Source organism: Anguilla rostrata, chromosome 8 (assembly GCF_018555375.3).
Source record: "Anguilla rostrata isolate EN2019 chromosome 8, ASM1855537v3, whole genome shotgun sequence".
Lineage (NCBI taxonomy): Eukaryota > Metazoa > Chordata > Actinopteri > Anguilliformes > Anguillidae > Anguilla > Anguilla rostrata.
Genome location: NC_057940.1, coordinates 22645610 through 22671468, shown reverse-complemented (window position 1 = coordinate 22671468; position 25859 = coordinate 22645610). Strand labels below are relative to the sequence as shown.

At 43.3% G+C, this 25859-nt stretch overlaps 2 protein-coding genes across 2 annotated transcripts in view; one reads left to right on the top strand and one right to left on the bottom strand.

Annotated features, from left to right (window-relative positions):
* The window catches only part of spidr (scaffold protein involved in DNA repair), a 70836-nt gene extending 47377 nt beyond the window's left edge, over positions 1–23459 (top strand). The window contains exons 11-22 of the mRNA XM_064345570.1: positions 5907–6065; positions 8439–8523; positions 9213–9338; positions 12052–12078; positions 13776–13916; positions 14325–14384; positions 17159–17363; positions 17664–17825; positions 20533–20626; positions 20942–21056; positions 21865–21918; positions 22621–23459. Coding sequence (XP_064201640.1) covers positions 5907–6065; positions 8439–8523; positions 9213–9338; positions 12052–12078; positions 13776–13916; positions 14325–14384; positions 17159–17363; positions 17664–17825; positions 20533–20626; positions 20942–21056; positions 21865–21918; positions 22621–22809 — 1417 coding nt within the window. The 3' untranslated portion in view covers positions 22810–23459. The remainder of the gene's footprint in view (positions 1–5906; positions 6066–8438; positions 8524–9212; positions 9339–12051; positions 12079–13775; positions 13917–14324; positions 14385–17158; positions 17364–17663; positions 17826–20532; positions 20627–20941; positions 21057–21864; positions 21919–22620) is intronic.
* A 444-nt stretch (positions 23460–23903) lies between these two features.
* Positions 23904–25445, bottom strand: cebpd (CCAAT enhancer binding protein delta). Its single transcript, XM_064347062.1, has one exon. The coding sequence runs from the start codon at positions 25165–25167 to the stop codon at positions 24289–24291; it is 879 nt and encodes a 292-aa protein (XP_064203132.1). The 5' UTR covers positions 25168–25445; the 3' UTR covers positions 23904–24288.
* Between the last annotated feature and the right edge of the window lie 414 nt (positions 25446–25859).

Genomic DNA, 25859 nt, shown 5'->3' with positions numbered 1-25859 from the left:
ACGCGTTGAGGTATGCATTTAGTTCAGTGTATGTTGCTAGAATATGGTGTTAATTTTTCCAGAAATAAAAAGAGGTTCTATTTTTAAATTAGATTTTGGAGTTCAATATAACACCCTCAGTTCATTATTCCTAGATTGTCCTTAAACTGCATATACTGCATATACTTTTCAGTTTCTGTTGACAGGCATAAAATTATCAGTTGGTCAATTAAATTTTTGAAGACACTCAAAAAAATACAGTTTGAGAAGTTTTACTTATTTTTTCTGATTTGAGAGACAAGCCTGAAAAGTCTGTGGAATTGGCTTTTCAGGATTTTGGTATAGTTCCTCATGTTTGCTTGCATGGGAGTGTGATTTCATGTGGACTGTGCGATTTCACTGATTACATTTGATCTGGACAGCGCTGTAGGTGCATTTCCACTAAGTATTTAAATTTATATAGGCTATTCATTGCTATATCCAAAGACAGCCTCATATTTCTAGTGAGAATGTGGCCTGTTTTGACTGAAGCTCCTGTGCTACAGTAATAGGATGAAAAAACGTACAGATTTCCTGGCAGTGCTTCCGGTGAAACGGGCAAACCTTCTGCTGGGGGCTATGATGCGTCCATCTCTGTGTTGTTACTGCAGGGTTCTTACTCACTCACACAAGCTGCAGTTTAAGCGTGTTTTACTTTGGTAGAAATGGGAGAGAAGAAAAGCAGCACTAGAACACGTTCAACTTTTACTGGCTCCAAGTTGAATAAACAAGAGGATTAAGTGTTTACTCCAAGTGAGAAGGAGTCGGTTGTTTTCTTGTGGGAGAGGGAACACAATGTGCTGCAGAGATCTGGTTACAGGCATGATGTTTATCATAACTCCCTGTGCTCTGATTGGTGGACAGGGGAGCGAGAGCCATCCCACCTCCCTGGCCTCTCCCAGTGAGAACTCGTCTCTGCCCTGTTGTTCTCAGAATGTGTACTCTGTGTGATAGAACTAGCCTCGGTGAGGTGTGTGTGTGTGCGCGCGCGTGTGTGTGCGTGCGCGTGAGCATGTGTGTTCGCCAGCCAGCGGTTCCTGGAAGAGCTTTGGAACGGGGCAGAATTCCTGTAATTACTCACAATAACAAACTCCACAAATCGGCGTGTGACAGAGCCAGCCAATGAGAGGAGGGCTGTTTGGGGAGGAAGAAGGAGGAGAGGAAACGCTTGGTATTCGAAAGCAGGGAGACTTTTCCTGTCACTTCGGTGTGCTGTTGCCTGCGAGACCCCTGTGCCATTACTCTATGAATAGTATCTTTCCTGTGAAGCTTTTTTAAACGCAAGTTTAAACACGCAACCCCCGCTCAAGGGTCAGCTGAACCTAGTGCCTTTGTGCCTTTCAGAAAAAAGAAGTAAAAGTGTTTTTGAATATATGTATATATAGAAAACCTCTCATTTTTTGGTCTGTAACACAGATTGTCCTTAAAAAGCCATATGACTGCATTGCAATGGGTTATGTCTGTTCAAATGGGCTGGATTCGCCTGGGGTCAAACAGTACCCTTTCGATAAGTTCTATATTTATTTTGAGTAAGTCAATTTAATCTTAGCTTGCGTTCCTCAGCTGATGTTGTTTCGGCTTGTACCCAAGTTATAGAGGTCAGCGAGCCATTTTCCAGCAATCTTACCTGACGTGCCTTCAAGAAGAACTGGCTATGACAGCACAAATAAGACTCTATTGTTTTTATTATTTTTCTTAGTTTCATATGGAGCCTCAGCCTAACTAAAATCGTATACAAATTGTCAGAAGCGAAATATTTGGATTTTAAGTCTGCCTTGAACGTGAATCACCTGTTTGAATAGTAAAATTATCTGTGGTTCGAGATGTCATTTAAAAGAGAAGCCCTCCATAAGTATTTCCAACACTCTGCCAGGTGTAATATGCTGCATGTTCACTTTTAGTGCACTCTCCCAGGTGTGAGACTCTGTATGTCCACCTGTGTTTTTTTTATTCAAAATTTAGATAGAGAAGAATTCAGTGAATTTGTGAATTTGTTGAATAACAAATCAAAGTACAAACTTACTTTTTCAGTTTCTATTTGTCACCTGAAAATAATTAAACGATTAAACCGGTGAGTTGGCCTGGGATATCAGCGGTTTCTTTACTGCTTCCAAAAGCCAACTGAAGAACCCGGCTCCAGGTCCTGAACTTTACATTTACTTTACATGCTACCCTACCCTACCCTGCTGTGGATGCTGCAGAGAAGGGGGTGGGGGGGGTGGGGGAACTTATAATATATCATACATGAGTGGGCAAGTACACATAAAAACCTATGTGCCACACAGATACATGACCAATGTGATGTTAGCAATGTTAGTGATGTTAGTTACTTTATTTTGTATATTGGTTATGCATTGTAGTTTTTCCAAAAAAAAAAAAAAAAAAATTTTGTTACTTTTTTGAAGTGATTAAGAATCTGATGTTGAGTACTCGTTTACTCGATTAAACGCTACCACCCGTATGTAGAGTTCTAGTATAGAGTGCATTGCGTGGGACAGAATGTAGAGTTCTAGTACACACGGTCAGGTGTGCGAGACTGCATGTGGTACAGTTGGAGGAGAGGTTCATTGGTAGAGCAGTGCGGATAAGCGATGAAGGAATGCTGTTGCCCTGGAGGAAGGTGTATAATTTCCCCCCGTGTTTTGGTATTTTAGGACTGAATGATTTTCATTTGTCACATGGCCTCCGTGCCCATTCCCCTTCCTCTTCACTGGAACCACTAAGAATTAGGACTGCACACCCCTTTTCTGTGCTTTATGGACCACTGCATTGGTGAGATGATATGCTCATCTGTCTAAACCTTCCACATATAATGTAAGCTATGTCTAATATGCAAGCAAATAATACATTTGCCCTTCAAATAGTACTCTGTTTCTGGAATCTGCTCTCACAAACCTTAATAAACACAGTGAACAGGGATGCTGAGCGTTCAGTTTCCTTTCTCAGTGTTTTAGCACAAGGCTTGGAACAGCGGCCAGCTCCCAGCTGGAAGACAGCAGAGAGTTCAGCGGGAGCAGGTGTGGCTTTCACTCTGGGCTTTCTGAGAAAGCACCTGTCCTCACCCAGAGAAGCCAGTGCTGACATACTGAATGTGTTGTCCTCAGCCGGTCGCTTAAGAGATGGATGATAGTTCCCTCTGGGCAGCCTGAACGTCTGGATTCAAAAGGACACTGACCTGAAGTTTTCCCTTCTGGTGTTACTTTTGTGACCTGAGTTTGCCTGTGTAGCCTTACTTGGTGTGGGATGGCTCTGATCATTTACTTTGAGTGAATTGTGTATTACTAGTTGTTTGAATCTGACTTATAATTTAGACTTGTCTGAATGAGAACACTAAATTGGCAGCATCAAAACCTAGTGATTTGCAAATGGGCCAGTAGTTTCAGTGGTCAGGCCAGTAATTTTGAAAATCCACTTTCCTGGATAGCCAGTGGAAAATTGACCTGAATGTCAACACTGCTCCAGCTTATGACTGAATCATATGTTGATTTTCACTGTAAGAAATATTGTGCTTTGGGTAGGCTTGTATCTGTGCTCATTATCTTGGTTTCCCCAGGTATTAATAGCGCTAGTGCTACGCCTCTGCAAACATCAAAGGAAGTAAATAAAACCTCAGACTTGGGCTCGCTGACTTCCCCCTCCGCTAATTATTTTCCCTGAATACTACTGCAGTTCACACTTGTTTCTCACATAACATTCTGTATTGGACTCGTTTCTTCTGAAGCACTGTCACAGGCACAGACAGAATAGGCAGCAAATAAACTGGGGAATATACAGTGATATCCTACTTGGCACAGCAACTAAAGCAAGCTGAGAAATTAGCATTAGTGTGCATGCGTAGGACATAAAATGGTGGTTTGAGAGACACTTTGTTCTTTCTTTTGGAATTTGAACCCTGTCGATTAGTGGCTTGTAGAAGTAGCCCTGGGAGGAAATGAGCACTGACAGAAGAGACACAATGTGCACCCAAACCCACTGGTGTCACGTTGACCATTGGTGGGTGTGCGTAAACACAGGCACACCACCGTCCGTCATGTTTACCAACACAAGCTGTTTACGAGCCTGGTCAGGTGACCCAGAATAGTGTCCGATGCTTCCTGTGTTCTGGGATGTATTTGTGGGAATAGCCTTCAACTTTTGTCTGTGGCCCCACCCTCTCAGCACACCACCCACCCACGTGTGTGCGCGCACTCACACACACACACACACACACAGAGCCAGTAATTTTCCTCCTTGACCTGGTAAGCACAGATCTGTTCTTCCTTTACCATGTGTCCCCACATGCTGTGTGCTGTTTACTCGCATTGCGGGGGCGGGGGCGGTGGTGGTGGGGGTGGGGGTGGGGGTGGGGTCACGTCAGGTTGTGCAGCACAGCCAGCGACTCGGTGACACTGTACTTTCTTTTAGGACTCCCACTGTCTGTGTAGTCTGGAGTCTGTCTGCGCTTTAGCAACCCCACTTTCACACCACAGGGATCCTCATCAGTCGGGGGAGGCAGTTGGGTCAGAACTGAATGCAAGGAGACAAATGCAAATGAATATGGCTCAAGGCAAATGCAGAATAATTTCTGTTTAAATTTTATATGTTTATTTTAAGCATCTAAGGGAGAGGCTATAAACCAAAATCGAGATGGTTTATTGCAAGTTGGGAAAGCAGAAAAAAATCTGTACACAATTTACCTTGTCTCAGTGATGTCAATCCTTAGGTTGTGAGACCTACTTTATTTATGACATACTGGATATTACTCATTAGAGACATACAGTAGATTGTATGCCTCTGGACAGGTTCTTGTATTCTTCATGAACATAATAAACATGTCCCACTAAACTATTCTGTAGTTCAGCCAAATAGCATCTTTTGCCATTCTTTTGGGAAGATTGTCAGCTTTATATAAACTTTTAAAGGAGTACCATGGTGGTTGAATGTGACACTTCCCAGTTGTCTTCAGGCAACAACAAAACAAATGTGCATAATTTTTTTATTCTTCAGTCATTTCAATGTACTTTAAACTATTTTCTAAGCCTAAATTCCACATAAAAATTCACCCGAACGTCTGGCGTGGTAATGAAACTGTCATTAGCTATGATTGACAGACGTGCCCGTTACTAGCTAGCCCATGATAAGCGCTATTTTTGGGAATGAATTTTCACAAGCTACTAGCTAGTAGTATATCAAGTACGTAGATAGCTAAGTAGGACGTTGACTTATACAATTAATTTGCTATCTAGTAGCCAAGTAAGATAAAGCACAACTAAACGTCCTCATAAACAACTAGAACTACGTTCGATAACATTGCCTTATGAAGCGAACTCTGCTACTAACGTTAGCTAGCTAGCAAATGATTTACCAGAAATAATCTAAACCACTCTAATTTAAGTGACCTAACGTTAGTCAAATATTTGCATTGTCTGACAGCAGGACGTGTTCCTGTCAATTTCTTTACGGCGTGAAATGAGGGTACTGTTTCGTGAGTAGCAAATGACAACTTTCTCAACGTTGAAATAGACGATGAATTAAAACGCATATTCTCCAAAACAGACGACATATTTAACTTGCTATGTGTTTCTCATGCTCTGGCAAATAGCACATAACCGATAAGTGGAAAATCACCATGTACTCTTTAAGTAAATGATTTAGCCATATATTGCAAGTGTTTGAATTACATATGACCTGGTTGTGTGGTGGGTGATGAGTAAAATGACTTTGTTGATTTGATGAACTGCTATACTTATGGCTCATGAGTGGGGTAACTAATGTCTTAACCAGAGTCTATCCTAGGTGTTATTCTGTATACACGCTATTGTGCTGGACATGGCACATGATGGAAAAGCTGTGTAAAAAGAGGTGTTTCCAGGCTAAAGCGGTATTTGTTCCTGTGCGTCTCGTCTCAGGCTCTGTCTCCTGGTCCAGGACGCGTATGGGCTGTTCAGCGAGGTGGCGCTCCACCAGCTCTCCCCAGAAGAGAGCCTGCAGCAGCACATCAGGAAGTGGGAAGGGAGCTGGTGTGTGCTGAAGAGCATGAAGGTGCTGCAGAGAGCTACACGGGCCAGGTGAGGGGTGTGTATGTGTGGGGCCGGTGAGAAGTGTGTGTGTGTGTGTGTGTGTGGGGCAGGTGAGGGGTGTGTGGGGCAGGTGAGGTGTGTGGACCAGTGAGGGGTGTGTGGGGCAGGTGGGGGGTGTAAAGATGAGAGGGTGTGGACCAGGTGAGGGGTGTAAAGGTAAGAGCACGTTTGGGGTGTGAAGGTGAGAGTGTGAGAAGCTTGTGTTCCACACCCCTGTGTGAAGAAGAGCACTGTTAGGGCAGGGATCCCAATCTTTTTTTCATTGTCATATTTGCATACTCAAGAGATACAAGTTTGTCTTCCATCAATTTAAAAGTCATCCTATTTTGTTAGAAACAGAAAGATAAGTGGAGGAGCTATGTTTGAAGCAGACCTTTTGAAATGCAAGCTATTCTAATTGCCCAGCAGCACGCAAATAAATTCTGCCTGGCCTGTGTTCCATCACATGTCTGGTCTTAGAGTCTGCAGTAACATGAACTGGGTCTTCTCGCCTTGTTGCCCCATCTCCTTTATAAATAGTGCTTGTGTTTTGCAGCACTTATAGGCAAATGTCTGGTGGGCAATAAATCTTTCCTTTGCTGTTTAAAGCATCCTTTGTCACTCCTGAATATGGGTGTCCCTAAGGTAGATGGAAGTCTTGATGTTCGGCACTATATTGGGCACAGACTTTAAAATATTGATTTGTGACTTCCTTCCTATTTTAGTAGCTAGTAATGTCTGCAGTACTGGTTTTTCCCCAGTTCGGATATCATTTAACCTCACCTAACCTGCGCACAAGCACACGGCGTTCTGGGTATTCTTGCGTCGGGTGGTCCATTTTATCAGTAATGGGAGGTCACGCGTTTACGGGTGCATTGAAGTGTCGTAACAGAAGCCTCCGTGTCTTCCCCTATTGTGTAGAAACACTGTTAAATTTGTCCTAAGCAGGAGGTGAATGCTCTGTCAGTAAAATAAGAGCAGTTAAAGGATAACACCTGTAACTGAGCACGGTGTCCTTAGTCTTATAGGTTGACATAGGTTGACATTTCCTCTGTCTCTGTCTTACAGGGTTGTACAGTGGATACAATTGTTACACTGCTTTTTCATCCATGATTTTTGGGGCAGTCTGCAAAGTTACCAATTAAATCTATTTCTGGCATTTTAGAAATCTGTTGTAATCGGCAGTACCCACACGTGTACTTCATTGATTTTGAAATTTAAAGATAGTATGTTGCTGAGATGATGAATGGCACTGTACTAGGGGGTGTGAACCTTTCCCTCTCAGATAATGTGATATACATTTCCATAGACCGTGTGCGATACAATACAAGAAATTAAAGACTTATAATAACTTATAGTCATACTTACAAAACTTACAAATGCAGTGAGTCAATATGATTTGATCCGATTCAGCTCTGATTCGATACGATTCGATTCAGCTCTGGATTCAGTTCACTTTATCTCCCATTCAATTCAGGTCTTATGTGATACAATCATGAAATCAGAGTCAAAACCAAGTCACTGTTGAAAAGCGTTGTGAAAGCCAAATCATGGATTTTGCTTTCGCAACGTGAAATGCTGGGAGGAAACAAAGAGATGAAAACCAGGACATTACATTCAATTTAATAAAAATGCAGTTAACAAATGTAATTTGCTAAGATGACTACATGCTGAAGTGGTGGTCTATTATTCATTATGCTGCCAGATAGCTAGAAAGCTTTCAGCGCGTTTACAGTAAGCAAAGTTACAAAAATGATTGAAAGTCTCGATTCCACGTAATCAAACAGTGTCAAGTTCAAACTGGTGTATGTTGGTATGTGATAGTGTCGAGTTGCTTTTTGCTAATGTTCCTGCTGCAATGTGCCACGGCCTACAGACGCTTAACATGTACATCTTGCCATATGCTCCATTTTTCTATTATCACCATTGTAGGCCATTGGCCATACATTATTCCCCTTATATAACGTGTACACTGCCGTCAGATGTACTGTCAACATATTCATCCCGTTAATAAATTATCTTAATTACATTTGGAGTGCATTCTGTGTATTGTGGGTTTTTTTGTTTTTTGATGGCCATATCTGTTTTTGACTAGTTTTCCTCTTAATTTGGACCGGTTTGGCACTTTGGAATCGATGCAGCCATATCTTAGGCACTTTTATTGGTCCATTTCTACACCCCTACACTGTACCTGTACTTTTCATATTGTAGTTATTCCTGACGATGTCACCAGGAGTATTATTAATGAACTGATTTTCTGTCTGCAGAAATTAAATCTTTTTTTTTAATTTTTTTTTTTAACAATCTCAGTGAATTTTTCTTTAATTTTTCCTTTAAATCAGTGCACTGGTTCTTTGGGCATTGATGTGCCCTTGGAATCAGAGTCTGGCAGTGTCTGTGCCAGCAGACCCCCGGGGCGTCGTGCGGTTGGCTTGGCCGTAGGGTCACTCAGGGGGGCTGTGTATCGGTCAGCAGAGCGCTCCCCTGCTGCCTCGCACTGGATCAGTAACTCTGGTTAATGGGGAGCGGATTCCACTTTTGGAGCAGGGGGGGTGGGTGGGGGGTCGATTCAGTGGGGGCAGGGACTCAGGACTGCAGGCACATTCCACCTGGGAGGCCCCCGGTAAACCGTGTATGATCTCAGTGCAATGTCTCTCTCTTTCACTTGCTCGGTTGAATTGAATGAGTGTTCAAACAGCGAGCCCAACAGCCTGGAATATTGTTTATAAAACTTAAGAGAACAGCAACAGTCAACCCTTAAATAGTGACGGAATCATGTCACGTAGATTTGTTTGGATCTCAGTTTTGTAGTTTTCTGTGAGCATGTGCAGTTGTTCATGGCAATGCACGTATGAATTGTGTGCCACAATTTACTGAATAAACAAAAAACGATTCAAAAGGAACTCCTCAGAATTACTGTTGCGTGCCATTTTGCTGTGTTGTCATATTTGCATATATGTATTGTTAATTTGACCAGAGTAGATGTAGGTGTGTCCGTAGGCTCAAGGGTAACAAAAACAGCCAGCTTGGAATATCGTTCTGTTTAGGACCTGCAACTTCTTAACTGTTTATCTTGTGAAAACAAACAACAGTTTAAGTAACAGGAATGTTTTCGGCAGGCCTTTTTTGGTCTCGGTTGTTGAGGATTTTACGCAGCTCTCCGGAGGCGTGCTGCAGACCGTCGCTTGGGACCGCGGGGATGTTGTAGCGGCCCGCGGGCGCGGGCAGATGAAAGCCCGCCCTCCCGCCGCTGCGCGCGGTTACGCGAGCGCCGGAGCTGGTGTGCGACCCGCGGAACCGGAATGAGCTGCAGAGCCACTCTTCAGGAAAGGGGCCTCCGCGAGCTGAAGAACACGTTCCTACAGTCACTCCGAGGAAAAGGAGAGGGCTGAACGACAGGCGGGTCCTCAGGGTGATCAGCGCTGCACCATTCCCTCCTGAGAGAAATCATCTAAAACAGGCCCTGGTGTTTCTCTCCCATAATCTGACACAGGCCCCTGCTTTCACCCCTTTAATCTAAGACAGGCTGTGATTTATTTATTTATTTTTGCCCCCCATAATCTAACACAGACCTCTCTTTTCACTACTCCCATAGGCCTTTATGTTTACCACTCATAATTAAACGCAGGTCTCTGCTTTCACCCCTTTAATGTAACACAGACCACTGCTTTCACCCCCTTAATGTAACACAGACTCCTGATTTCACCCCCTTAATGTTACACAGATTCCTGCTTTCACCCCCTTAATGTAACAGACTCCTGATTTCACCCTCTTAATGTAACACAGACTCCTGCTTTCACCCCCTTAATGTAACACAGACTCCTGCTTTCACCTAACTACCCTTACTGTTACACCCCCTAATGTACACAACACTGCTTTCACCCCCTTAATGTAACACAGACCACTGCTTTCACCCCCTTAATGTAACACAGACTCCTGATTTCACCCCCTTAATCTAACACAGACTCCTGCTTTCACCCTCTTAATGTAACACAGACTCCTGCTTTCACCCCCTTAATGTAACACAGACTCCTGCTTTCACCCCCTTAATGTAACACAGGCTCCTGCTGTCACCCCCTTAATGTTACACAGACTCCTGATTTCACCCCCTTAATGTAACACAGACTCCTGCTTTTACCCCCTTAATCTAACACAAAATCCTGATTTCACCCCCTTAATGTAAGACTCCTGCTTTCACCCCTTTATGTAACACAGACTCCTGATTTCACCCCCTTAATGTAACACAGACTCCTGCTTTCACCCCCTTAATGTAACACAGACTCCTGCTTTCACCCCCGTAATCTTACACAGACTCCTGCTTTTACCCCCTTAATCTAACACAGACTCCTGCTTTCACCCCCTTAATGTTACACAGACTCCTGATTTCACCCCTTAATGTAACACAGACTCCTGCTTTCACCCCCTTAATGTTACACAGCTTATGTTACCTCCTGTTTCATCACCCCTTAATGTAACACAGACTCCTGCTTTCACCCCCTTAATCTTACACAGACTCCTGCTTTCCCTTAATCTAACACAGACTCCTGCTTTCACCCCCTTAATGTTACACAGACTCCTGATTTCACCCCTTAATGTAACACAGACTCCTGCTTTCACCCCCTTAATGTTACACAGACTCCTGCTTTCACCCCCTTAATGTTACACAGGCCCTTATGTTTATCTCTCATGGTTTAAGGCAGGTCTCTGCTCAGCCCTTATAATCTAACATTGACATAATCATCTATAACCTTATTCCCCCATTTGACAGAAGGGTTGTTGGGTTTAACATGTGGGCCATATCGTTTTCATCTGTCAGTAACTTAATCCAGCTAAGCCTGTGCCTATTAGTATATGCTGGGGGGGTATGACGGGCTCCTTGTACTGTGTGTTCTTCTCATGAACCCCAGTGGAGGTTCTCTGTGGTAAACAAGCCACTGTAAACCACCAAAAAACAGCCAGCATTAGTGTTTGCTTGACTGGCTGCATTTCTCTCTTGTTTATATAGGCGTGCGAGATTTTGTGTGAGAACCTGGCAGGCCTCTGCATGTTAATGTAGCGCTCTGTCTCAACACTCTGCACAGTGGAGATGTACCTCTGAGGTGAGGGTACAGCCTGGTCACACGGGCCTTGCGATAGCTGTACTGATAAGTGCGTGGTTTGATAGTGGTAATGGAGCAGACGCATGTTCAAGTATGCGATGTCTCAACACATGTTTCTGGGGACTCAGTTGGAGGGTTCATGTGAGCGAGCAACGCATTGGAAGGTGCAGTGTGTAGTAGATGGGCAGTGACATGAAATGGTTACACTTGCGAAGTGACGATGGACAGCTGCCTGTTGTACGGAGTGATACTAACGTGTTATGTTGGGTGATGCGATGTAATGAAACAACCGAAGGTTGGAGGGAAACGTTGTGCTGTGATGTATGGCTACAGGTGGCAGACACCGCCATGGTGTGTGATTGTGATGTGACGGTTGCCAGATGCGATAGAGAGATGATGTGCTACAGTTGTACATGATGGATTTTGTGACCTTTGCAGGTGACAGATGTAAGAGCTTAGTGTGATGGGGTGTAATTACTGTGTTATTTGTGCATGTGTGGAGCGCTGGAAAGATGATAGCACGTCATTGTGTGTGTCTTTCGTCTGTGTCGGCTTCAGTCATGGCAGCCGGTGGCCTCCCGCATGGTGTATGAGTTTTGAAAGATGGTGGACGGGTTTGCCAATGCACACCGAACAGCTCAGTTCTTGTCACGTACTAGGATTAGTAACAGTGGTGTGCATTGTGATGATCGAGTTACCTTATGCAGTGTGTAGCAGTATTCAGAGCTGTCTTAGTGGTTATGTAGGCGTGGCAATGCTTTTAGTTTGGCATGGTTGGATGCGACTGGATTGAAGGATATGAAGAGCGTTCATTGCTGATGTACTCTCAGTTCTTCTCCATAGGCATGCATGAGTTTCAGTCTCATTGACAGTGTGGCCCACACAATGGTCCTCAGGTCCGGAAAGACCAGAGCAGCCAGGACGTGAGTATGTGCGCAATGCAACATCCTGAATCGTTCAGCTTCTCTTTTCGATAGTTCTCATGGTCTCCGTAGAACTCGATTATATCTCATCACACGTTGCTATGCCATTCGTTCTTTTAGAATCGTCCAAGGACGTGTCAAGCTTTAAGTAAGCGATTGATGAGGCATTAGAGAAAGCAGAAGTTATATTTATATAAACTTCCAACTTCAACGCATATCTCAGTCGAACAATACCAGAATGAACGGCAGAAAACATGTTCTTCGAAGGTCAGAGCAGAGTGTAAATTCAGTCTATCATAATGTGAACGCGAGTCTCTTTCTGATCAAAAACAAAGTTTATTTGAATAAACGGATGTTATTTGTCATTACGTCTACAATCAAACATACTCAGACAGCAAATCAAATGGAACGGAAGCAGTGATGGCAGTGTGTTGTGTTGTGTTAGAGGACAGAGGCAGTGATGGCAGTGTGTTGTGTTGTGTTAGAGGACAGAGGCAGTGATGGCAGTGTGTTGTGTTGTGTTGTGTTAGAGGACAGAGGCAGTGATGGCAGTGTGTTGTGTTGTGTTGTGTTAGAGGACAGAGGCAGTGATGGCAGTGTGTTGTGTTGTGTTAGAGGACAGAGGCAGTGATGGCAGTGTGTTGTGTTGTGTTAGAGGACAGAGGCAGTGATGGCAGTGTGTTGTGTTGTGTTAGAGGACAGAGGCAGTGATGGCAGTGTGGTGTGTTGTGTTAGGACAGAGCGTGTGCAGTGTGTGTGTGGTACAGGCAGAGGGAGTGATGGCAGTGTGTTGTGTTGTGTTAGAGGACAGAGGCAGTGATGGCAGTGTGTTGTGTTGTGTTAGAGGACAGAGGCAGTGATGGCAGTGTGTTGTGTTGTGTTAGAGGACAGAGGCAGTGATGGCAGTGTGTTGTGTTGTGTTAAGGACAGAGGCAGTGATGGCATGTGTGGGTTTTGTTAGAGGACAGAGGCAGTGATGGCAGTGTGTTGTGTTGTGTTAGAGGACAGAGGCAGTGATGGCAGTGTGTTGTGTTGTGTTGTGTTGTGTTAGAGGACAGAGGCAGTGATGGCAGTGTGTTGTGTTGTGTTAGAGGACAGAGGCAGTGATGGCAGTGTGTTGTGTTGTGTTAGAGGACAGAGGCAGTGATGGCAGTGTGGTGTGTTGTGTTACAGGACAGAGGCAGTGATGGCAGTGTGTTGTGTTGTGTTAGAGGACAGAGGCAGTGATGGCAGTGTGTTGTGTTGTGTTAGAGGACAGAGGCAGTGATGGCAGTGTGTTGTGTTGTGTTAGAGGACAGAGGCAGTGATGGCAGTGTGTTGTGTTGTGTTAGAGGACAGAGGCAGTGATGGCAGTGTGGTGTGTTGTGTTACAGGACAGAGGCAGTGATGGCAGTGTGGTGTGTTGTGTTACAGGACAGAGGCAGTGATGGCAGTGTGTTGTGTTGTTAGAGGAGGCAGTGATGGCAGTGTGTTGTGGTGGTTGTTTAGAGGACAGAGGCAGTGATGGCAGTGTGTGTGTTGTGTTAGAGGACAGAGGCAGTGATGGCAGTGTGTTGTGTTGTGTTAGAGGACAGAGGCAGTGATGGCAGTGTGTTGTGTTGTGTTAGAGGACAGAGGCACAGTGTGGCAGAGCTGATGCAGTGTTGTTGTGTTAGAGGACAGAGGCAGTGATGGCAGTGTGGTGTGTTGTGTTACAGGACAGAGCCAAGCTTCCAGCCCCAAGCTTCTGTTACTTGCTCTCAGCCCAAAGGGGTGAAGGCTCTGTAGATGAGCTGCTGCATCCTGCACCAGGACTATATCTGCCTGCTGTGGTGCACACACTGAGAGAAATACTGCAGGTAAGAACCGCACATCTGTACACGCACACACACACAAAAACACACACTGCAGGTAAGAGCAACCCACCTGTACACAGACACAAACACACAGAAATACTGCAGGAAAGAGCAGCATAACTGTTCACAGAAACTCATGCGCATGCACGCACGCACACACACACACTCACAGAGAGGAAACACTGCAAGTATGAGCAACACACCTGTATGCACACACACACAGAAATACTGGAAGGTAAGAGCAACAAGCAGCACACCTGTACACAGACAGACGCAAGCACACACACACACACGATACTGCAGGTAAGAACAACACATCTGTACATGCACACACACACAATACTGCAGGTAAGAGCAACACATCTAGAGACGCTCAACTTTGAATCAGTTCTTTAATTTTCTTTGTTGTAGCGCGTCCCCCTTGGCCATCGCTGTAGCTTCACAGCCACAGTCATTTACAAGAGACAGCAGGTAAACCTCATCCATAACTCACCTTGTCGCTTATAAATCAACATGTTCTCTAAAGGAACCTTGAGAAATGAAATATGAATAACAAAATACATGCTGGCAGATTGTCGGTTTATTTGCTAAACTTTGCTGTAAATTCTTAGATTGTCATTACCTATATAATCCAGAGTGCGAATGTGTGACCTTAGAAATAAATGTGTCATGCAGTGAAATCAATGTTTTTGCCATGAGCTTATTTCGGCATTTGCGTTTTCCCCTGCTTGCATGTTTAAACTTAGCGACTGTGGCATTGACATAAAAACAGTACACACATTGGCACAATTTGAAGAACAATGACAGCAAGTTGATTTATCATGTTGCTGTTTTTCCTGTTTTTTTTTTTTTTTTTTTGTATGAAGCATGTGGGTGGTTGGAAAGTTGCTGTCACCTCAGAAAGTTACCAGAGCTTAGGTCCCCCAGGACTTCATGTACCAATTTTTTTATTTTTTTGTTTTTTGTGTGTTGTTCAAAGTCATTTTTTTTTTTTGTGAGCATTCTCTGATTTCTTGTCCAAGGACATTGTGTTGGTCAGAACAGGAAAGAAGTAAATATCTTCCATGTGTGTGTTTTTAAAGCACGTTCTAACCAAATCCTGCTGCCGGTTGCTGCTGCTTCTTCTCTTAATCCCTAATAGCTCTTTTAAAATGCTGTCTTTTTCCAGAGGATTCAGGAGGTCAGAGATCAGTGGGAAATGAAGGGGTAGTTGTCTCAAAAGCATGCAAGGATCCATATGTATGGCTTTGCTTTAGTGTCAAAGTCAAAGAAGCAAAAATAATGAGTTGAGTGCGCATGATTAATCTTTTCATTCACAATTTTCTTATCTCACGCAAAACTCAGTCCCTCTGGTCTTGTTCAAATTCTTTGTTGTTACATTACTGCCAGAATTCAAGTACATATAATCCAAGTGCCTTCACTCAAATTCTGCAGTGTCTTTTGACCCAAGTTTTTACTCATTTTTACAGTGCATTCTTTGAGAGATACTGCAGATAGGGATTGACATTTGGCCTTAAACTTTACATGTGGAAATGCTTATTTATTAAACATTTAAACATGGGATTATATAATAATTACAGACTTAATTACTGTATCATGAAAACAATTATACAATATGCCTTTCCATTTTATGTTTAAAGTACAACAAATGAAATGTTGAAATGAGCATTATTCACCATCTAGCTTGAAGAACGTACTTAACAATTCTAATGTTTTGAATGATATAACAGATGCTGTTTTTATTTATTTACTATCATACATTTAAATCGTACAAAGAAATTATATCAAGATAAATGGATATTTGGAACAGTTAATGTTCGCTGTACGAATACCAATAATCAGACCCTAGTACATTTTATTAAGAAATCTAAAAACATTATGGCAGAAAATATTACGATAGCATTCTGATATGCATTTCAGAATGCATATCAGAGTGATGATGAGCCAGCTACCTTTTTTCTCAGTAGCATGGAAATGGAACATAAGTTAAATGTGCCTGTTATACTTGCTAGTTAGGAATTATTAATGGCATGTCGAAGTAAGACTAATTAGAATTGGTGAAAAGGGCTACATTTTCTAGCTAAATAACTCAAAGCCTTCACTTCAATTTGACAAAATCTATTTACTCCCTATGGAAACCTGGCTTGTCAGCAGGAGCATAATCTGAAACAATGTATAAACATAAATATATTGAGCAGTGGTTCACAACCTCATTCCTGGAGTACCCCTGTGTTTTCTGGTTTTTGTTCCATCCACCATTGCAATCCCAGAATTTTATGAAGCTGTTAATTTTTTTTTAATTAGGTGCCTTTCATGGTAAAAGGTATTATTTACCCAGTTATGCCACATTCTGTCCAAAATAGCTATGCATACCATGAACAGAGCAATGTGAAAACCTTTGCAGGAAATATTTCCAATTTAAAAATCTGTTCCACAAGTCATTTCCGTACGATCCTTGAAGGCTAGCTGTGGAGTTTCGTGTTTTTGTTCTCACATGGATGTTCATAGGGGCTGCAGGTATTTGGGGCACTTGAGACTCTGTTCCAATGAGTGGACGTGCCTCGCAGTGTTTTTGAATACTGACTGTGCCAGTGCCAAGCCCTGCTGGGCAGTGCATAATTGCTCTGTAGTGTCACTCAGAAAGAGGTTCCCGTCTAATTGCACAACAGTGACTCCTCTGGTCGGCTGTGTGCCTGCAGCCTGCCTGTGGCAGCTGTCGAAAGGCCCTGACCAGCTGCAGACGGGCACCAGCCATCCTCTTGCACTACGTTTCGATTCCTGCACATGGCATACATTCCGCACAAACCAAACCGCAGCAATGGATGAGGTGCTGAAGTGCTGTTTACTCTGAATTATCTCCCTGATAGAGACCAAGGATGGACAGGGGCCATGCTTTATTAATGCACAGGGACATGGTTCTCCTATTAGTGGACAGGGGTTAGGCTGTGTTGATGCACAGGGGCAAGGCTGTGTCAGTACACAGTGGCTAGGCTGTGTCAGTGGACAGGGTCTATGCTGTGTTAGTGCGCAGTGGCTAGGCTGTGTCAGTGCACAGGGTCTATGCTGTGGCAGTGCACATGGGCTATACTGTGTCAGCGCACAGGGGTAGGCTGTGTCAGTGCACAGGGGCTAGGCTGTGTTGATGCACATGGGCTAGGCTTTTTTGGTGTGCAAGGCAAAGGTTGTTTTGGTGTGTAGCAGTTTTCGCGTGGGGCCTGCTGATAGTGGTTTACTGCGGTTCTCAGGGTTCTGGCCCGAGGCAGAGCGAATTCTGGCTGTTTGTGACTGATCCCAGCCTGCAGAGAGAGGCGGAGGAGGGCGGTGAGGAGCTGAACAGGACAGTGGGCGTGTGTGTGAGCTCCTCCTGCGTTCTTCACCCAGCCGTGCTCGAAGCACTGAGCACCTCCTTCGTCTGCAGCCTGACATTTAAAGACGCCGTGAGAGAAGACGGTAATTCCTCCCCTCCTACTTAATCCAGCAGTGTCCTCCCAAAACACAACAATACTTGGCCTTTTCAACACTGCATATTGCTTTGTTCATCTAATCTGCATCTGTTCATCAAAAATGTTGTGTAAGTCGCTCTGGATAAGAGAGTCTGCTAAATGCCTGTAATGCAATGCAATAGCATCTAATAACGTTTTCATCGTACAACAATAAGATGGTTGAAGGTAACATCTGCAGAGAAATTCGCTGGCTATCACTGTTGATATAAATGGTAGTATCTTGTGTGAGTCTGGACTTTTTGTGCAGGTTTGATCCAATGCGTGGAGCGCTCAGTGATACAGCTGGACACCCTGACTTCCGCACCTGGCTCGGACGGTCTGGCCACTGAGGGCCCACCTCTTCGCCATCCCATAAAACTGGATCTGCTGGGTCCCGCAGCTACCGCCAACTCTCTGGGCATGCTGCAAGGTTGGAATGCCATAGTATTCATGGAGTTATGGAAACATGTTCCTGCTGTCCCGTTCACCCTACTCAAACTTTTTAGGGGTTCAGGAGTTTTCTTTTTTTCTTGAAGGAAACCGAGTTTATCTGTTTTTTTTGGGGGGGGGGAGCAGGGGGGAGGGACTGTGGCTTTTCTGTGCTGGTCACATTGTGCGGGTCCTTCTTGTGGTGGCTAAAGACAAAGCTGTGGTCTTTGTGTGAGACTTGCTATTCTGCAGTTCCCACCCCCCCTTGTGCTCCCCAGAGTCTCTCAGGCTTGTCCAAGCTGTAGGGAGGCAGTTTTAGCCTCGTGTGAGAATCCTTTCTGTGGTTATTGGACTGAAAATGAACCATTTCAGTGTTGATGAAATAAAGGCTTTCTTTATTTTCCCAGTTAATGAAGTTGCCTTTATGGGCTGCCCGGTGGCTCATGTATGCTATGATGCAACGATGAGCCCCTCGGATCGAATGTGGACCGTGCCAGTGCCCACTGCAGCCGGTAGCTCCACAGGGCAGTGCACAATTGGCGATTGCATTGCCCATGGTCCTGAAGGGTTCAGTCAGTTAGGGGTCTGTGGTTCATCACTCTCTAGCGACCCCCACTGGTTGTTCAGGCACTCGTGGACAACATGCCAAAGCCGTGTATGAAAGGTCTTCCTCAACTCTATGCAAATTTAGTTGGAATTTATGGTGTGATAAGAAGCAGGCTGGTGATACCACGTTTTAGAGAGGAACCACGGCTGTCTTCCCTCAAATCAACTGTGGGGACCATGCATAAAAGCAGCTCTTATAGGTTTTAGATGTAGTATGTGAGTTTGTTTTACATCGCTTTTGTGCATATTTGGTTACATTTCTTTCACATCCTAACAGATATCAATAAATTAAAGGCACTAAGAAAAAAATCTGGTTTCTCTGTCTGCCCCAGGCTCTGAAATCAGTCACTCCAAATTTCGCCATGCCTGAATCTTATCAACCAATCAGGACAGCTCTTTGCAAGGAGGCTTCCCAAACCTGTTACACATTCACAGCACTACCACAGCAGGCAGGGTGGGGCTACACAGATGGGGGCAGAGCAGATATACTGCAGAAATGGTGTTAAAGCTAGACCTCCAAAAAAAAACTCCAGTGCTACCTTGACATCTTGTTTAAAAGTTTCGAAACTATATTTTACACTGAATTATCAACTCAAGTTATCAAAGCTTACAAAAGAATTTCACAGGAGAGTGTGAAGTGAGGCAGCTCATGTCCCTCACCACTTGCAACTTGTCTTTTGCCATCACACACAGGCACGCACACACATATGCAGGCCTCCTTACCACAACAAGGCAACCGCCTCAAAATACAAGATATTTACAATAATAGTGGCCATGGATCCAGAATAGGGCATTTCCCAAACCTGTCGTTTGTAGCAGAGCACCTAATCATTGCAGACCTGGACGGTAGTGGGGCAAACACACAGGCCTACACACATTTGTACAGTAGGGTCTAACTTTGCAACCATAGATATAAATGATGCACAGCTGAAATTCATATGTTGTCTCAGTTACTGAACACTATGGTGCAGAGATGCTCTTGAGCATTACACAAGCCCTGTCAGTTTTTGGGTAAATTTTGTGGACATGCAGGATAATCTTTGAACAGCTCGATTAGACATATTGTTTTTTTTTTTTTTCTTCTTCATAGCGGAACTAACTTGCTGACTGCCTAACATAGTTCCATTGTTCTAACAGAATATTTACATTAGCTAATTGTGAGTGTTTAAAGGATGTATAAATCGATGATGTGTATACCTGCAGCTGCATAAATTAATAAATCAGTAGCTGTATAAATATGTAAATCTGCAGCTATGTAAATTGATAGTCTAACTATAAATGTATACATGGATTATGTGTAAATATGTAGCCGTATAATTGTATAATATGTAGATCTGCAACTATTTAAATGGATAATGCGTAAATTTATAACTATTCTTTCATAGTGCATAACTGCAGCTGTTCAAATGTGTAAATATGCACTTGTATACATGTGTAATGTGTAAATTGCAGTTGCATAAATGTGTAATGTGTACACCTGCAGTTGTATAAATGTACAATTTGTAAATCTGTAGTTGTTTAAATGTATAATGTGTAAATCTGAAGTTTTATATGTAAATATGCGGCTGTGTGATCCTGGTGAAGTTAAGGACGTAAATAATGTAATGATGAGGATGATGAGGCCTCACACTTTCTGAAGCCATCACTGACTGCTGTGAACCTTCGAGTTTCACTGCTCAGATGAATAGCCACTGTGGTTACATAGTCTATTGCTCATTCTAATCAGAGGAGCCACACACTCAGACAGGACATTTCAGTCAGTAACCCACCTACAAAATAACTTCAAATACTTATTTGTGCATGGTTAACTGGTAGTGTAGGTCCAACAGTAACACATTCATTCAGTTGGCTCAACTGATTAACCTCCATTGGTACAGGAGTTGTTTGCTTTCTTTCTGCATTCTACAAAGTTATCGGGGCTAAGAAATCCATACAACACCAAAGAATGACAATGATTAGAATTGTTTGTCCTCTAGGTTTTGTATTTGCAGCGGGAGTTGAGGAGTCAATGAGATGAGTGTGTCAGCAGAAATGTGTGTACTGTGTGTAAGAAATATCGTAGTCTGGGTGTCTTGATGTGATAAGCCTGTTTCTGTCTGCAGGTGTGGTTGTCGGCGTGGATGAGGACACAGCATATTCCTGGCCAGTCTGTAGCCTATGTGGGAGTGACCGGTTGGAGGCCTTGCATGGGGAGCAGTGAGTATCATGAATTTATCCACAAAGATGACTGGTTTAACGGTGAATTGATAATCTTATTGTAAGAAATCTTGCAACTGACAAAAATTAAAGTAATTTCTAGAATTCTGGTGTTCTTACCATTGGCGCTTTGAAGTTAAACTTCAATTATAAAAATTTTATCCACAAGATGATTATGATAATCCTAATATTAGTTGAATGTAACCCAGTTATTAGTACTGTAATTTTATGTTCTATTTTGGAGGTAATGTTATTGATAACAAACATACAGTACTTTGTGTTTAAAATATAATTTATTTTGTGTGTCCCCCCTAGTCAAGCATTGTTCTGCAGTTTCTGTAACACTAAAGTGGTCAACCCTACAATGAAGATGCAGCTTGAAGTCTTTTTAAGTTGTGCATCATTCAGTCAGTGCACCATTAAAATAAAGGTAAATGGAAATTGTACATGCTTAATCTAATCTGAAACTCAGCATACACTACAGTTAGTAAGTATACACATGTGATTAACATTTATCAGTGTGAAGTAATTTTTATATATTTTATATATAAATATCACACGATGGAATAACTTGTCTTGGTACTAGTTCAACTGAGGCTTAACACTTGAAGATAAAGTTGAAACCTCTGTGGGTCCGTGCAGAAGTAAAGTTGATGAATTGATGAACAAAGCTGTCACTTCATGAAGTCTGCTGTTCTGTTTTTGCCCACTGTGAGACAAACCATGAAATCTAAACAGCACAAGGGCTTGTAAAGGGAGGGGCACGGTGACACACTTTTAAGAGCTGCGCTCTGCACATGTAGCAGAGTTCTTCAGCTACTCAAACCGGCAACCTTTTAGCAGCAAGCCCATTTCCCAAACTGTTGCTCCACATTGCCATTCGTGTTTAATTATGAATACATTTTAATTAGCACATTTGACAGGAGAGTTTGACATCGTGATTTTTTTTTCTTTGACACTATTATTACACACAGCTGATAATGTCAGACAAAGGGACAGGGTTACTTAAGGTCAAAGTGCTGAAATTCCAGATGTAGTGGATGAGTCCTGTTTTGAAAGGCATAGTCATCTTTAAAGCAGTTCAATAAAGTGCATGCCTTTGATCAGTGCATTGCCTTGTTTATTATCAATTTCCTATCACATTGAGTTGATTGAAGTGAAACATACAGAAACATACAGTTCCAGATTCTGCATGATTTAAAGTGAACATGTATTTTTCTGTCAAATTTGTTTTCCAGCTGCTACAAGATACCATCGTGTCTTTCTTGAACTTCACCCCATCTGGCAGTGAGGTTGGTCTTCTCATATCTTAGAATCTCCCTTCTGATCCATAATGTACTGACACCGCATTTATACTCAGGACTCTTTTACACTTGAATGTAAAATAATTGGTGATCATTTTATATTTCGAACCCTTGGTACATGTCAAAGCCCTGCTGGAAAGCAGACAGTGATCATTTTGGAAATGACAGTGCCTCTGCTTATTTATGCTCTCATTTGACTTTGGGCATGTACACCCCTTCACCCCTGAATCATACAGTATCTGAAGTGCCTCTGATTAAAGCCTATTGTCCTCTCGTTCTGCTGATAGATTTCAATGCAAGAACTATCAGCTGATAATTACTTTCTATTTACAAATGGTGAATAGGTGTTGATGTTACATCTGTCTCTGCTTGAAGGGGCCACTCAGTCAAACACTTACCGCACTTTACCCTCAGCTTTGAGTAATGCATTTAAGCACTAATGAATATAACATCGTTGATCGTCAAAGTAACCGTGATGTGTGAGCATTCAAAAACGAGTAATGCCATCTTAATTCCGTTACTCAAAGTTGAACACAGCGGGCCATTGAAGTTTGGCTAACTTGCCCCCCCTCAAGCACAGAGCTCCAGGCTCTTTGATTTGGCTCCTGCAGTCCTAATGTGAGAACATAGCTGCAGAAGGGCGCCCACATTCCTTCCGCTTGTTTCAAGTGCCGTTCGATGTGCTTCCAGGGTTACACGGTGGAGAATGTGTTGGGGAAGGAGGTGGGCCCCCTCGCCACTTACGTTCGTGTTGTAACAAGGAAGCCGGCACTCTGGGTCGGCCTGGAAGAAATCAGCCTCAGCAAAGGCTATTCAAACGAGGCGCTACAGGAGTCTGGCCCCGCCCCCGTCCCCACAAACGAAAGGGAAAGAATCTGAAGAGCATGTGGAGCACGAGTCACACCTCGGCGGCAGTCAGGACTGGGCTCCTCGTCGCACGCCTGGCGCACAGCAACATCAAACAGACGAGTCATGTGGACCTCCAGGGAAGACGCACCAATATAGCTGCATGTGCAGTCTTCAAACGTCTTGGCCCTCATGACAGAGGAGTTTCAAAATACCCTCCTAGTACAGCAACCGACCGTTTAAGTACATCGAACAGAAAGAGTTTCTGATTTATTCACATATAAATCAGGACACTGGAAATGAGATGAAGCTGCAGACCTGAACGTGTGGTTTACCTGCGCCGTGATGCTACTTGGTCCCCTCTGATCCCTCAGCACGAGCTGAGAACAGAACCCCAGGTGCCCTCTGAGACTACTGTGTCACCTGCTTTATATCCACTAATCACTCACCTTGCTCACTGTCAGTCTTTCCTGATTAAAATTTGAACAGCCTCCTTTCTGTGGGTAAGCAACATTGACTGTGGAAAGATTTCACAGTAATGTCAAATCATCACATGTCAAATATAAACTGTTACTTTACCAAATGTATAGGCTGTCACACTAGAGACCAGGTTTGAGTTCATTCCTCCTGGCATATGGGAATGTGTACATGGTTGTACTAATAAACACCACATGGAATTGATTCATTTCATTTGTAATATTGCTTGATATTTTGTTTCACTTCATGTTACCATTATACATCAACAAGAAAATGCACTGGTATTTCATTTACTTAACATCAGGTGCACACCTTATCAAAACTTTAGCCTTAGTTGCAATACTGGACTTATATACAGTTTGTCAAAGTACTATGCCAACCATATTGGAAGGCCTGCAGACCCAATGAGCAAGCATTTTGCTAAGCAAGTCACTGCTTCCGGTCCAATGTTGAACAGGCAGAAGGGAACTTTAGCTCATAGACTGTTGAAACAACTAATCCAACTTTTGGTTCTCATTTACTTTCAACTCAACAGGCGTTTTTTTTTACTTGTTAGAACAGTCACTAACCGGTTTGCCGTTTATTACAATATGTTCCTGACTTCAAATCCCACCCCACCCACACAAAAACGTCACCAGCTCATAAAACAATTATTTTTAGGCACTTTTATTATAGATTTTCTTACAAAAATCAAAAATTATATACAAACTATGTAAAAAATTTCAAACATGCTCAGGTTCTTCTTGACAAAAATACAAAGTTTGGAATTTAAAATATGTACCAAAACTGGCATGTATATATTTTTAACTGAACACAAAATAATTTAAAATAGAAAAACATTTGCCCGAAAAGTGATAATGACTGCTTTATCATATGCATGAATTATATGAGAAATATTCGGTACCCTTTTCAAAGCAATAAAGTTAATCTGGTGCAGCGTTACAGTAAGTCTGCTACAGATTGTTAATAGACATCAATGTATTGAGGTATGTTCTTTTAAAGTTCATAAATATCGATCCGAGGTTGATTCACATGTCACCGACCGTTCGCACTCGCCGTGCTTACAAAAGAGGAGTTGGGAAGATCTTTGAAGAAGCTCCTGAGGCTGGTAAGCTCGCGGGTTAAATGGTCGATTGTTTTGTGTAACCTATCATTCTCGGCGCCCAGTTCAATCATTTTTTGCTGCATTTCCATATTTCGTTGCTTTGCCTTGTCTCGGCTTTTTCTGACGGCGATATTATTCCTCTCGCGTCTCTGGCGGTACTCTGGGCTGTACCTGTCAACGTTCTTTTTCCCTTTCTCTTTTCCGACTTTGCGAGTGGTGCCCTGAATTGAGGAGGGCTCCGGAGTGGTCGGCGGGGTGGGCTGCCCAGTGTGCAGACTCACTGCGGTCTGTGCGCAGGTTTCAATTTGTGAAGGTAACGATGATGACATCTCACTGTCACTCCAGTCCGATTCCTGCTTAATGGGTGCGCTGAAGACCCCTTTCGAGAAACTCGCATCCAGTTTCCTCCCAAATTCCCTGGTCACGCTGACAGCAGACACGCCGGACGAAAGCGGCATGGTTCCTGACGTGGTGTTTGGCAGATACGTGAAGTCGGCCTTCTCCTGCTTCACGCTACTGTTGAATAGGTCTGCGAACAGCTCGTCGTTGCAGAGTTCCAGATTTGGCACAGAGGACATGGAGTCGATGTAGGAGCTGAAGTCGATGGCACTCTCGTCATCATACATCGCGGGAGCGGTGCTTAGCTCTGCCAGGTTGCTGTCCTCGCCGGTGCCACCATCTCGGTTGGGTTTGCAGGACCCGTGCACCGTGCTCAGCTTATTGTCGTAGAAGTTGGCAGGCTCCATCGCCCAACTCATATTGCATGGTGGTGAGACGCACTGCGAATCCAGGCTGTATAATACACTCATTAACGTAGATTTCCCTTTACTCCGGTAGGAAAATATCAGCACAAGCCTGCTATGTTTTTGTAACAGGTGTAGTCTTCGAATTAGTTATGACAGACTACGACTTCAGTTTTCACGCTCAGTTTATAAGCCTCGCCAAGTGTTAGCAGTAGGTTAAGAGAGACGTTTTCCCTTATTTGTTATGGTAGACTTATCACTGGTGAATAAATATTTATTCCCAAATCAAAGTTTGTTAAAGTCCGTGTCCTTAAGTTCCCAATGTTCTGAAACTTTCGAAGTGCGCACACTGTTTATGTACCTCCCGTGCTGACGTCAGAAGCTCACCTCCCCTCCTAACAAACCAGTAATGTCCAGTTCCAGTCAGACGGTCTCTGCCAGATCCCATTTGAGGAAAAGAGGGTGGTCTCGCTCCTCCCCTTACTACGAATAAAATGTGTCAAAGCTGATGCAAGGTTCAGCTTCAAAATTTCTGTCCAAGTTTTGTTGCAGTGTAGCTTCATTATTGTTTGATTTTATTCAGATGACAACTAGTAATTCGGGATTTTGCGTGTGAAACCGATGACATTTGGCTCATACAGATTTGGTCACTCGCCACACAACACTCCGTGACTTGTAACACTTTCACTTCTGAAAAGTAGCCTATTCTACGCAATAGGAAATGTTTTTTGGAGACAGAATTTGAAAAGTGTATTTGT

Coding starts and splice junctions, on each gene's coding strand:
- cebpd (XM_064347062.1), bottom strand. CDS start 25,167: ATGAGTGTATTATACAGCCTGGATTCGCAGTGCGTCTCACCACCATGC.